At 33.3% G+C, this 15208-nt stretch overlaps 1 protein-coding gene and 1 pseudogene across 1 annotated transcript; one reads left to right on the forward strand and one right to left on the reverse strand.

The window, feature by feature from the left end:
• Positions 1-15208, reverse strand: part of LOC111487991 — a 601695-nt pseudogene that overhangs the window by 328758 nt on the left and 257729 nt on the right.
• Positions 3122-4457, forward strand: LOC111490073 (probable leucine-rich repeat receptor-like protein kinase At1g35710). Its single transcript, XM_023138540.1, has 2 exons — positions 3122-3968; positions 4048-4457. Exons 1-2 carry the CDS (start codon positions 3500-3502, stop codon positions 4431-4433), a joined length of 855 nt encoding a protein of 284 aa, XP_022994308.1. The 5' UTR covers positions 3122-3499; the 3' UTR covers positions 4434-4457.

A 15208-nucleotide genomic window follows, 5' to 3' on the forward strand; every position in this document is an offset into this window, starting at 1 on the left:
TGCTTCATATGGAAAACATCATGCAAAAACATCATACTCATCATAATGCCATTAAATGCACCAAACATGTCAAATATGTCATACATCGTAATATAACTCATGTACATCATTATGCATCATAGCTCATACATCATCATATATTATAGTTCATACATCATCATATAACTAGCGTACAACCTCATATGATACAGCTCATACATAAAAAATCATAAATATTGCATACATCATTATGTCATCACAATCAGTCATATATCATAACTCATTCAATTTCTAGCCTATTCAATCTAGTCGTTCCTCAAGAGCTGCTCCAAATGTTGCTGGGGTTCGTTACCTATCACATCATTCGTCACATTTCGTTAGTATTTCACAATTTAATAATATCCAACTAGTAAACATGAAATACGGTCCTAAAATGGCCTCAATTACCTTAATCGAAGTCGAAAATAGGTTCAAAAGGGTCGGAACGGTAGAAATCGGGCTATAAATTGGAAATTAGAGCTGAATAAGTTGAGGAGTCGCGGGAAGTCGAGCCAAGCCGCTAAGCCGAGGGCTGATTTTTGCCGCAGGTTGACACTATTGAGATTTATGCCCTAAAGCCTCCTAATTAATTATTTAGTTTCTAATAATAATTTTTATTATTTCATTTGTAATTTAATTGTTATCCATTCTATGAAAATCCAAGGTTATTAATGTAATCTTGAACAATATGTGGTTGACATACAAGAGGATCATGTTCAAGTAATAACCTAAAGGGACTATAGTATGTGGATAAAGTTGGGTGCCTTATCCTGGTAACACTATTGATACGACCCACTTTGTAATCATTACAAATAATTTGATCCAAATCGTTCATGTGAAAACATGTAAGTGGGGTATCCTATGCAATGAATTTGTACAAGACTGAACCAAAAAATATTTAATCTCTCTTTATAAATCTGTTATTGAGAAGATTAATATTTCAATGGTGGTATCCTATCCTATGCAATGAATTTGTATCGATCTTAATCTTGAGTGAGTTATAAACTCGTGCTTGAGAGAGCTTGTCCTTTAATTTACATGGGTGAGAATGACTCTGTTATTGAGAAGATTAATATTTCAATGGGGGTATCCTATCCTATGCAATGAATTTGTATCGATCTTAATCTTGAGTGAGTTATGAACTTTTGTCTGTGAGGGCTTGTCCTTTAATTTACATGGGTGAGAATGACTCTGTTACCCGATTCAATATGCCTACCATTTTGGGGACTTGACCAAATAGGGAGTTGGGAACATAATATCATGAGATGGAATTTACTCATTTCCATATAAGGAAGGTAGATGAGTTGTTTTAAGTACTGATTTCGGGAGTTGAACAATGGGGTCCCACCCTCACATTGGACCGAGAGGGACTTGGTTTGTGATTGGATCATAAACAAATTGTTCAGTAGAGAATCAGTGGTACTTAAGGTGAAATATGTAATTACAGGGATAAAACAGACTTTTGAACCCTGCTGTAATTATCAACAACTCAAGGATCAACTTGCTTGTAATGAATATATCAATGAACATAACTTGTCCTTGCATAAGAGTGTAACTCTAGGTCTATAGTAGGGTGACCTATAGTTAATGAATAAAAATTGATTAATTAAAGAGTTTAATTAATTAATTTTATATCATAGAGTGCATAAGAGTGCAACTCTAGGTCTATAGTAGGGTGACCTATAGTTAATGAATAAAAATTGATTAATTAAAGAGTTTAATTAATTAATTTTATATCATAGAGTGCATAAGAGTGCAACTCTAGGTCTATAGTAGGGTGACCTATAGTTAATGAATAAAAATTGATTAATTAAAGAGTTTAATTAATTAATTTTATATCATAGAGTGCATAAGAGTGCAACTCTAGGTCTATAGTAGGGTGACCTATAGTTAATGAATAAAAATTGATTAATTAAAGAGTTTAATAACTCTAGGTCTATAGTAGGGTGACCTATAGTTAATGAATAAAAATTGATTAATTAAAGAGTTTAATTAATTAATTTTATATCATAGAGTGCATAAGAGTGCAACTCTAGGTCTATAGTAGGGTGACTTATAGTTAATGAACAAAAATTGATTAATTAAAGAGTCTAATTAATTAATTTTATATCATTGAAGCTTATAATTTGTAGGTCCCGGTCTTCTTGCTAGCTCATAGTAACACTAAAATGTTCAATTTATTTGTAAGAGAAGGGTATGCCCTAGGTTGATGTGCAGTCGTCGGGGATCCTTTTCGTGGCGTCAACTGAACATTTCAACGTCGGGTATGGTTGTTTAGGCTTGGGTTTTGCTTCGGACTCTCGTAAAAAACCAACTCGGTGTTCTCTCTCTCAACTTTTCCTTTCATTTTCTCTTTTGTAGGAGCTAAGGGATTGAATGGCAGACGGAAGTAGTGTGGGAGGTACTCATCTAACGATCCATGGAGGCTGGGGTCGTGTTTCCGCATGCATCGCGGTATTTACGGCGACTGAGTTTTTTTTTTTTTTTTTTAAATTAACCGATCGTTACATATTATGACTTAAATGTGGAAATCTAACTATCGTGATTTCGTTTCCACGACCTCCTCCGCTAATGTTGTCATCCATACATGGGTGCCTTGCCTTCATTTGAAAAATAGTAAACATGGTTTGAGTATTTAAAAATATTTAATAAGTACCCCCATTGTTGAGATCACGACATACAATCTTGGTTCGTGGTGGGACTTATCTTTTCATAACTATTCCTTGGTCTATACTTTTTTTTCGGGTAGGGTTAAATGCATAGTATTTTTTTAGGCATGGTTCATGCATGCATGCATGAACCCACTAGGCAGCTAATATACATACTCGCTAGACCTGACTAAAGATTAGCACACACTCACACCATCAAATTAAAGAAAAGTGTCTGTACAAAACATACTAAAAAAATATTCTATACTCGTGAAATACAACATACATGAGGTAATGTAATTTCAAATTATGGTACATGCACGTCATATTTCCATTTTTTTTCATAATATCACTTTTCTATAAGACATCCCTAAGTTCGCATGACATATTTTCATTATTATCATACATGTCTCATGGTTGTGACATCTCCCAACACTGTCAATGATTTATCCTACAATTGTCTTCACGGCCCACTTTCAAACCAATTTCTTCATCATTTTGGGGTAGATGTTGGTTTGGGTAATGAAAACTTATGTGGAAACCACTCCCAACTTCGCTCTTGTGCTTCACACAATCACACAGTACACAAACTATTGAAAATCCTTCTTCCCTCGCTTATTTTGTTCATCCTTTTCGTTGTTTGCTTCACTCTTTATTGTTCACGAAAATCAAAGAATACCACCCATGTGACAGAGGTAGATAGCCATGGAAATGTGTTCTCCATATGGAATTATGATGGTAAGATTGCTTACCAAGACATTATAGACGCAACCGAAGACTTCAATATCAAATATTGCATTGGCACAGGTGGGTTTGGGAGCGTCTACCGAGCAATGCTTCCAATTGGAAAAGTTGTAGCTCTAAAGAAGCTTCATAGTTCTGAAGCAGCCAAATGGGTAGCCCTTAACGAGAGTTTTCAAAATGAGATTGAGATGCTAAAAGAGATTAGGCACAAGAACATCGTAAAGCTCCTTGGTTATTGCCTCCATAAACGTTGCATGTTTCTCATTTACGAGTACATGGAGAGTGGAAGCCTATTTTGGGTGCTAAGCAATGATACAGAAGCAGAGGAATTGAAGTGGAATAAGAGACTAAATGTCATTAATAGAGTTGCCCAAGCTTTGTCCTACCTACATCATGATTGCAATATGCCTATCATTCATCGAGACGTTACAACCAATAATATACTTTTGGACTCGAATCTTGACGCTTTTCTGCCGGATTTCGGGGTAGCAAGATTTCTTGATGTTGAATCTTCAAATCACACCGTGGTTCGCGGCACATATGGCTACATAGCTCCAGGTAATTACAAATATCGATACCTACTAGTTAGTTTTAGTTTGGCTTATTTTGGGTAACTATTTGATTTTTGAATTTTCAGAATTGGCATACACGATGGTCGTTACAGAAAAATGTGATGTTTATTGCTTTGGAGTAGTGGCATTAGAAACAATAATGGGAAAACACCCTCGAGAATTGTTAAACGACATATGGTCGAAATCTACTCCAAATGTAGCTATCAAGGAATGGTTGGATATGCGTCTAAGATCTCCTTTAACCCAAAATGGAGTAGCTCAAAGAATAGTTGTTGCACTAACGCTGGCTTTTGCATGCATCCATCCAAACCCAACAGCCCGACCAACAATGCAGCATGTGAGTATACAACTTCTTGTTCCCAGACCTGGTCTAGAAATCTCATTCAATGAGATTTTAGTTGAACAAATTTTAAGACAGGAAATTTACCGTGTAAATATAATTTCAGAATAATCATTCTGAGAGTTAGTGTCAAAAATATCGATTACATTATATAATTGGATCAAACTCTTGCTTTCTTTTGATTGTGTGGGAAGAATATGATGTTTACCTATGGATTTAGCTTTTACGTAAGAGTTAAAAAAAACTTAATAATTAATGGATTATCTTATCTATAGCTACTTATGTCATCTATAAATAAACTCTAGATGCTGGTGGGCGAGGTCAACCTTGGCACAAATCTAGTCGATTTGTCCGATTGGAGAGGAGTGTCATGTTCTTGCTTAAATTCTCGTGCAATTCTAACATACATTTTGAGAGGTAGTGAGAGAGTGGAGGTGGTAAGTTGGACGAGAAGATTTTGGAGTCGAGGTCCTTTATGGTATCAAATATCAAAGTCTTGAAAGAATATAGTGTTATCTATCATTACTACTCCAAATCTTATTTTCATTCACGTGGCAAGCAACATCCGCGTTTGGAAAACTCTTTCATCGAAAGTTATCTAGGCAACGCTCTTAAGATTCGAGGAACTGCGAATATTGAAGTATAATTTGGGAATCTTGTTGATGCACAATGCTACTAGAGTTGTGAAGCATCTGCTCATAAATTTGCTTCCGTGGAAGTATCGACCATAGTTGGTCATTGGAACACTTGGAATTCTGATGTCTCTAGGGTTGTTCAGTTTATGTTGTCCATAACGGTGGAGGCTCAAGGATCAATAGACTCTAGGACTGATTCAGTTGGCACTATCAAAAAACGCAGTAGAGCTCAAAGATCGATAGACTCTAGGGTTGATCCCATTGACGCTATCCAAAAATGCGATGGAAGCATCTGATCCAATTGACGCTGTCCAGAAACATAGTGGAAGTTTAAGGATCAATAGACTCTAGGGTTGATCCAGTTGGCACTATCAAGAAATACAGTTGGAGCTCAAGGATTGGTAAGCATTAGGGCTGATCCAATTAACCCTATCTAGTTACGTAGTGGAAGCTCAAGAATTGATAGACTCTAGGGTTGATCCAATTGATTCTATCAAGAAATTTTTGTTTAAACAACGACAGATCTATTGAAGGTACTGGTACAAAAAATGTTAGACAAGATAGTAAGAGAAATGAGTTCAAAGGTTAATTAAAGATTTCACAAGTGCATGAAAGAGGCAAGTGATACTTGTGGAATTGTTCCTAGTAGAGTGAGCATGGGAGAGGGAAGCGAGCCCGTAAAAATGCTCAAAGAAGTGAGCACATATGTATTTCTTGAGTCATTGCCTCCGTGCCTAAAATGGGTGATTTAACCAGAAATATTAAACCAACATTTGCTCGAAAATGAGCACCAGACTATACGTAAAAGGCATAGAAGAATGAAGTTGTAGCGAGACAAGAAAGAGTATTAGTGTTGCGTTTGCCACGTAAAATGCTTAAGTAAAGTGTTCGTTGGAGAGACTCTGAGGAAATGTTAGAGGTTAATCTGTTAGATTTATTCTTCACTTGCTCTTCCAAAGTTCAAAGTTCAAAAGTGTCCTAATTTAATTGGTCTTCGATTCCAATTCAGCAGCCACATCATCTCAATTATTTCCTATTTCATCTTGTTTTAATTTTAACTTCTTGGTTTTAGCTATGATTTAAGTAATTCAAAAAACGTTGGAACTGTTATTCCAAACTTTACACTATGAACCGTTCAAAATACTAATAATTGTTAATAATTGAAGGTAGATTTGTTATGATCATAAAGGCAACAACGTTATGATCATAGAGACAAAAAAAAAGGGATATACCCACATATACTAGTAAATTTCTTAAAAAAAAATGACCTAGGAGGCTTGGTTCATAGTGATATCCTATAGGCTACTATAGATATTAAGAGTGGTAGTGTCAAATGAAATCATAGAGTAGGTATGAATTAAAAAAAAAAAAAAAGAAGAAGAAGAAGGTGATTTAGGCTTACCAAATGAAATTTTATGAACTAACACCATGAAGTACAATCATTATACACTTGAACTAGTTTAAAAAATATTACGGGTGTCTTTAGTGAAGTTTGAGCTTTGGGAATAGTGAAATATAGAAAACATTCTCGCATTGGCACGAATTGAAAGGTATAAAGCTAAGTTTGAGAACGACTATGGTGTGGGAGTTATGAGGTGATTTTTGAACTATGATTTGGATAAGGTGATACGATCATGTACAAAGTTTTATAGGTGTATATAGAGATAGGCTATGATATGAGATTTTCATAGTACGACCTACCGCTATGAGACCACAAATTGAGAGAGACAAAAATTCACAATGACTAAAGTGTAATAATTATTTCCAAACCAACTAGGCATCGTACTTATGATAATTGTTGTGATACTTCTACACGAACATGGTTCAATAATATAATGTGATTAGTTTTGGATATTTAGTGTATCTAGGTTTCTCTACACCAACCTGAGGTCACAATATGAGTGACCTCAAGTAATTTGCTAGTAGACTTTTTAACTATAAAGATGAGTTGTATGGAAAAAGAGGCGAAATTAATACCACAATTGATTAAACCATTGATCTAATAAAGGAAGAAAACATGTCATCTTGAAAAAATTGAGAAAATTAGAATTAAGATTGAGTTAAGTATTTGAGGTTTTTTTAGCATTAGTATCAACCTGAGATATTGATTTCAATCAAGAGCCGGAGCCATGAACCTACTTCTACTTTGAATAGAATAATTAGGTGTATTAGCCTTGATCATTCAAATGAGAGAATTAGGCCACTGGACGATATTTTGACCAAGGTAGCAATGAAGAACATGTATTCATCTAAAATCAAAAGTTTCCTTAAATATACGAGTCAAAGAAAGACAACGTTTCAAAAACAACATGACGACCTAGTCGTTAGAAGTTACTATGATGTCTTTTGTCTTTGCTCACTATTGCTTCATAGCTTGTGTTTTTCATGAATTAGATATACAAAAGGTTCTTAGACTACTTTCGAGTAGTGTGCATTCTTAAAAGATCATCATTAGCCTAATAGGGTCAAGCCTAATAATTGTTTGAGCCCATGCCTATATATTTTAGAAAAACAATTTAGGTGTTTTAGAGATAAAAATACCTAATGATTTTAGGAAAATGATTTAGATATTTTAGAAATAAATATTTAAATTTAGGAATAAATTGTCAGCTTCTACTACACTATAGGTACCCCTCCACTCTAATAAAGTTTTCATCCATGAAAATTCAAGCAATCTCAAGAAAAGCAAAGCGTAGTAGTATTCTATAGAGTGTCTTGTAATCTCTTTTTGATTGGTCTTAATAAAGAGTACGAGTGTTTCCTACAAAGAGTTGTGTTCAACAATCTGAAATGAAAGCGAGGTTGGTGTAGGTTGTTTGATATCTTGAAATTCTTAGTTAAATTTTAGTATGTTCTATGGTTGTAGCTCTTTCTGATCTTCCACATCAGAAACGATTTTTAGAGATTAATAGTGAGTGAGTTTGTTTGTGTTGTGTGTAGTCCATGACTCTGCAAGTTTTGAGTCGAAAAAGTTTGTTTGGTATTATTAAGTTATTGCCGACACGATGGGTGATTTCAAGTTGTTGGAGGAATCAAGAAACTCAACAACAACTACAATATGTGGGCAACATGCATGATGTCCTACCTACAAGTATAAGACCTTTGGGAGGTCGTTGGAGGATCCTAATAGTGTCTTGCACAAATGGAGAATCAAAACAAGAAAAACAATGTTTGCCTTGAAGACCACAGTCGAATAAGAGATATTGGAGCACATTCGGGATGACAAGACACATGGGACACGTTTGTAATGCTTTTCGCAAAGAAAAACGATACGATGTTACAACTTCTAGAGAATGAGTTGTTCTCAATTTCAGAACACGACAAAAGGATTGCTCAGTACTTTCACAGGTTTAAGTTGATATGTCAGGAGATTATTGAACTAGACCTGAAATCTGTCATCGAAGAAGCTCAAATGAAGATAATTTTTATCCACAAATTGTGAATAGAATATAGAAATTTTGTTTTTGCCGTAGAATTATGACCCACTAAACCATCATTGGTAGAGTTTGAAATTTTGCTAGTTAGCCAAGAATCCATGACTAAGCAAAAGAGACACATCACGTTGAAGAGTGAACAAAAGTGTTCTACACGAAAAGTTGGAGTAACAAAAAGATTCGTTAATACAAAATGGTGCAAATGAAGAAGTCACCAATGAACTATACAACTTGGAGAGCTTAAAAGATTGACCAGAGTTTTCAAGGGAAGAAGTTTAAAGGCATTTGCTACCCTTGCGAAAAGAATGTCCACATGTTAGGGGATTGTTGGTCCAAGAAAAAGTAACGCGACAACCTCCAAAATGAAGATGGAGGATAAATAGGATGCAAAGGTATTATGTATCTTAGAACGAGATACCACTCCCGGTGATGGTGGAAGAGCATATCGATTATGAGAATGATTGGATTGTTGATTCAAGATGCTCAAACTAAATGACTGGTGACCAGAGAAAATTATAAAACAAGAAAGAGTATAATGAAAATCGTGTGGTACACACAGCCAACAACACATAGTTGCCAATTACTCAGGTCGACAATACGACAGTCATGCTTGGTAATAAATCTGACAAGGTGCACTGCATAATGTTCATCGTGTACCAGGTATAAATAAGAACTTGTTGTAAGTGTCACAACTAACAACATCAAGAAACTACGTCTTGTTTAGGCCAAAAGATCGTGTACCAAGTATAAAGAAGAACTTGTTGTCAGTGTCATAACTAACAATATCAAGAAAATACGTCTTGTTTATGCCAAAAGATGTGAGTCTATAAAGTTGTTAAGGTAATAGGAAAGTCAACAATGGAATTGCAAAGAGGGGAGTTCGTTTACCCCCTATCTGCAGAGTTATCCTATGTAGACAAGACTAGAAAGAATGAGACAGGAGAGTTCGTTTACCCCCTATCTACGGAGTTATCCTATGTAGACAAGACTAGAAAGAATGAGACAGCAAATCTATGACATGCAAGATTGGGACATGATGGCTACCACAAGTTGAAGGTGATTATGGAGAAATTCATGCTCAAAAGCCTACCTCAACCTGAAGTCAAAATAAACGTTCGCGTTGGATGTTAATATGGTAAAACTCATCAATTACCATACAAAAAATTAAAGTTCAGAGAAAAGAAGTCATTAGAGTTAATTCACTTGAATTTATTTAGTCTAGTCAAATGAACATCAATCAGCGGAATGTGATGTATGATGACGTTCATTGATGTCTACTCGAGATATGTGTGAATTTTCTTTATGAAAGAAAAGTCTTACATATTCTCAAAATTTCAAGAATTCAAGATGACGATCAATTCAAGATGACGATCAAATGAGAAGTAGAAATAAACATTTGTTGCCTACGTATCGATAATGGCGGAGAATACATGTCAGATGAGTTTGATCAATATCTACAAAAAAAAAAAGTATAGAATACGTCATTAGTGTACATATGGCAACACAACAAGGTGCAGTAAAAAGAATGAATGGAAATCTTCCCGACATTTTTCAAAGCATTTTATGTCAATTTCCACAAGAAACATGTCTAATTAGGGGTATTGAAGAAGAAAGAGAAAAAAAGAGGAAAAATAGGGAACGGTTAGATGGAAACAAAGAAAAAGGGACGAAGGTGATTAAATGTACATAAACATTTTTTATTTTTATTTTTAACTTTTTTTTTTAGGGTTAAATATTAATGCAAGTTTTGAAATTGGAAGGATTTTTTACATTTTGTAAAATTCTAGTGTGTTACTTAAATGGATTTTTTTAAATATAGATATTAGGTTAAAGTGTGTATCAAATGTGTAAAGGTATTAATGCAAGTGAACGACCACAAAGAACAATAGTTTCTTTACGGTTAGATTTATTTTCTATCTTTATCCTCAACTAATTAACGATAATCTTATAGTTACTTTGAGTTATAATCTACCTACTTTAATAATAGTTTTCAAGAAACCATTGACATGACATCATTCGAAGCTATGTATGTGTATTTGGGATGAAGTTGGTCGATGCGAGGTGTTAGGGCCAAAGTTGGTTTAAACTATCAATGAGGTCATGCAAAAGATTGAGATGTGAACTCATGACCTAGAGTAGACACAAAAGTTATGCCGATGTAAGACATAAGAACCTAGAGTTTGAAGTAGATGATAGGAAATGTGAATGTTACATGATATATTGATAATTCAAAGCATATTTAGATTTAGCATGGAAGTTATAGTCTCATGAAAATAGGTCAGTAAACTACTTAACCCTAGAAAAAGACTTTGCTAATAAAGGTTAGATATTTTAGTCAACCTAGTTAAACAATGTAGTATTATAGCCATAGACATAAAGATGTACCCATATATACTAGTGAGTAAACTGCATCAAATAAAAATGATCAATGAAGATTGCTAGATGATAAAAATGATCAATGAAGATTGCTAGATGATAATATCTTATAGGTTGATATAGATGTTGTGAATGGTAGTGTCAATAAAAACTTTCTTCACTACAAAGTACGTAAATATGAAATTAAAACCGTTGGTATGAATATAAAAAAAGTTATTTGAGTTTACCAAATTGAAAATTTACGAGCTAACATTGTTCGAGCACTATATACTTGAAATAATTTGTAAATTTTAAGAGTATCATTAATGGAATTTAAGTTTTGGAAGTAGTCAAATGTAGAAATCTCTCTACCTAGACACTAATTGTGAGATTTAAAGCCAAATTCGAGAACAACTTCTAGTGTGAGAGCTATGAAGTGTTTTAATGTTATTGAAATGGTTTGGATAAGGTATTATGATTATGTTCAAAGTTTGGTAGACATTTATAGAAATTGATTAAGATATGTTTTACTTTTAGGAAATCATGATATATAGAAATGTTATATAAACCAACTTCTCTTAAATTGATTGTTTCAAGAGGTATTTCAAGACGCTTATTTGAAATGGATTGTTTCAAGTATCTCGAGTTTTCCTACATATAAAAATATTCATTATACTATGAAATATCAGTTTAGAGGATTGTTTTGTTAAGCTTCCCTCTTAGTGTTACAAAGGGATTGGAAGAAATAACCCACCGGTTGTAATGCCTTTTTGCCATGATTATAGAAAAATTGTTAAAATGAAATTTTGAGAATGTATAGGTAAAGAGGACCATTGTTGAACCTTTAGCAAGGTTTAGAGAATTTGATTTGGAGGGCAAAGTAATCGATATGAACTAAGATATCTCAATCATACAATATGAACTCAAAGGAATTTATGAAAAACATTATTCAAATTACCATAAGAGAAAGTCAAGTTCTATTAAAGTTGAACACTAGTTGCAATCAACTTCATATTAAAAAGAATAAGTCTGATTTATGTAGCAAGAACTTCAAGATACTTCAATTATGACTTCGTTTATTTTTAGATGGTTACAAATTTACTATGGATGATTAAAATCTAGATTTATAATATTCAATTAATCTATTTTAAGTTTCAAGACTCTTTATTTATTTTTCTATTACATTTAACTAATTATGATCCTAAAAGATTAAGGTTAAAACTCTTAGAAATACATGTAAGGTCAAGGACTTCATTTTGAAGTTATATAAGGTCATATATGCTATATTTGTAGAGGAGACTTGGAAACTGCAGGACAAAGAGCATTGTGCTTTCATATAGAAAATGACTAAGTTTCTTTACAATTCTATGTGGTATAGATTGCATGTTTAGAATCATTCAAGTTTGACATTATCAGTTTTACTCGTAGAGTGATTCGAATCTCAAATAAGTGTTTTTGCCTTGAGATATTTGATCAACAAGGTAATCCAAATTTTATTTTCCCTTGGAGTGATTCTTATCATTAGGACTAAGAGTTCTTCCCATTCCTTTGGCTAGGGGCTAAATTCCTTTGCAATTCTATATAATTTAGGTTGCATGATTATAATCATTCAAGCTTACATGATCAATCTTACATGTAGAGTGATTCGAATATCAAACAAGTATTCTTGCTTTGAGATATTCGACCAACAAGATAATTTGAATCTTAATTTCTTTGTAGTGATTTCTTATCATTTGGTATCAGCGTTTTCTCTTGGACTGACTCCTTATCAATAATACATGGAATTGACTAAAGCAAGTCATCTTGATGAAAGTAAGAAAGTTGGAATTAAGGTTTTATTAAGCATTTGAGATTTTTCAACATTAGTATCAATACAAGATGTTGATATTAACCAAGAGCTTGAGTCATGAACTCACTCTCCATTTTTAAGATTATGGACAGAACAATTTAGCAGAGTTGAGTTATACCAAGTCACAAACACGAGTTACTAAGCAAATACTTCACACGCCTTGGTGTTTTCTAGTGAATATATTAACTTTCATCCTTAAAAGAAAAGAATTGTCCAATGCAACGGTATATTGAATATCAAAAACTGAGCAAGGTAGTGATGAAGAACCTGCATTCTTACTTAAACAAAAATTTCCTCAAGTATACAAGTCTAGAAGAACCATGTTTCAAAGATTTTTCCTAAGTTTGCCATGACCGTTATGAATTATTGTGATTGTCTTTTGACTCATTGATGACATATGCCTTATGTAATGCTTATGAAACATATCTTCCGGGATATTTCTAGATTTGTTTTATAGTAGTTGATCATACGAGACGAAAAAAGAAAAAAAGAAAAAAGAAAAAAGTGAAGGACAATAAGATGAGACTTTAACCAATTTTGATAGGCTATAATATGCTTCATACCAAACCTTTTATGTATGAATCTTGGTTAGGCAAAGTTATTTTTCTCAAGCATCAAGGAATATAGTCTAGTGAACTTTGTTAAAGTAAAAATAGTTTGTAATTGGTCTAAACCAAACAAGACATTAAGTTGTAAGTTTTCTTAGAGAGATGATATAGAAAGTTCGTTTGAAAGTTTTGAGTTTGACTTGGTTGCTCACGTAAGTATAACTTGCACTTCAACTAAAATTGTAAGAAGAGCTTTCAAAAGTTAAAGAATTTGCTGACCATAACCTAATGATAAGATTTCCATGAGTATATGTGAAGGTCAGTAAATTGTACTAAGATAACATGAGGAGGTTAGTGTTGTACCTCTGTGTTATTAAGATAAAGGAACATCAGAATATTTAACCCACTCATAGTTGAACTTATAATTGGCTACTGATTCTTAGAGGTGGCAAGTATTTGAACGTTTTAGGTCGATCAAATATTTATCCTTGCTAGTGATTAGCTAAATTGTCTATCCTAAAGAAAAACTATATATCAAGGGGTTATCCCTCAAGAAAAAGATGCAAAGGACACCACCAAAACACTTGTGGGTGCATCTAGTTGGTACTAAGAAGTATGACCGTTTCAAGGAGTGTAACGGTCAAATTTTACAAAGGGGAGAGATAAGTTATAACAGAATGATATGAATCATGAATTATAACTATTAGAGTTAATGGATAATGTAGATACTGGAAACAAATATGCAATATTGATGTAGCTGTCAGAATTACCGAAAGGAAAATGATTGAGTGTAGATTATGCTTGTGCTATTTGTTGTAAAGCTCATAAGAAAATTTTGGAATGAAATTAGGCGACTTGTTGTATTCAGCTGAAAAGCATCAACCATATTTGCAGATGATCAATATCCATGATTGATGCATTGATTGACTTGTACTGTCTTTCCATACTTATTTTTCTATTGACATCGAACTTTTGTATTTTTCTTTTTATCACAAAGTTTACAGTGAAACTTAAGGGTTCGACACTCATCAATTGTATGACCAGTCTATTGCAATGTTCACATGATTTGTCCTTGGTGAATTTTGAATATGTTGCCTTCTTTTGAACTATTGCTGCAATTGAGAAATTCTCAGTAGATTCAAAAGTTACCTGACATTCCATATCTTCTTGTATAAGTAATGAATAGACTTGTTTCACATTAGGTAAAGGAGTCATTATCAATATCTTAGATCTCACCGTTTTATAAGACTCATTGAGCCCTATGAGTAGTTGCATCAACTTATCTTCTTCTCGTTAATCAATATGCATTTGACGTTGATTATAGGTAAATGGTGTGCGGTGTGCTTCCAATTCATCCCAAAGTGCTTTGAGCTTGGTAAAATATGTTGACAGTATCATGGTTCCCTATAACATCATTGCTATCGACTATTATATCTAAAAATTGTTGGCGAATTTTTTTGTGAGAATTGATCGTGAAGATCAACCCACACTTGATGAGTTGTCTTGGCGTGAATAATACCTTCAGCGATATCTATTCAACTAAATGAGTTAACCAAGATAATATTATATTGTTACACTGATTCAGAGTCTAATTCTTTTTAATTTGCATCTTGAGATGGTTCTTCAATTGTGCTATCAATGAAGCAATTTTTTTTTTTTTTTTTTGTGAAAATAAAATCATGCCTAACTTATTTACTCTAGGATTGGTTATTTGTCTCATTTAATTTGATTGAAACAAGTAAATATCCTAGTTGATCAGATGGATGAATGTAATACATATGTGTTAAATCAATGTCCAAAGTTTTGAAGCTGAATTTGGCTGATTCCGCCATTAAAAGATAAAGAAAATTTGATATTTAAGAGCACTAAAATCTTGTTCTAATACCATGTTAAGAATGAGAAAATATATAAATATATATATCTCGTCAACTAGCTCCTAGAAATAAGAAGAAAAATACCACCAACCAACTTCTAATATTAAATATATATATCTAATTTAGAAGAGAGCTATATAAAATATATTTTATAACTAATTAGAGTCCTACAACAAAAATATATTTCACAA

The sequence above is a fragment of the Cucurbita maxima genome, unplaced genomic scaffold (genome assembly GCF_002738345.1).
Source record: "Cucurbita maxima cultivar Rimu unplaced genomic scaffold, Cmax_1.0 Cma_Scf00001, whole genome shotgun sequence".
Classification (NCBI taxonomy): domain Eukaryota; kingdom Viridiplantae; phylum Streptophyta; class Magnoliopsida; order Cucurbitales; family Cucurbitaceae; genus Cucurbita; species Cucurbita maxima.

Bases quoted from the DNA above. Each gene is read 5' to 3' on its own strand.
- LOC111490073 (XM_023138540.1), top strand. From the start codon at position 3,500: ATGCTTCCAATTGGAAAAGTTGTAGCTCTAAAGAAGCTTCATAGTTCT. The intron at 3,969-4,047 runs GTAATTACAAAT...TTGAATTTTCAG, and splicing joins ATATGGCTACATAGCTCCAG to AATTGGCATACACGATGGTC.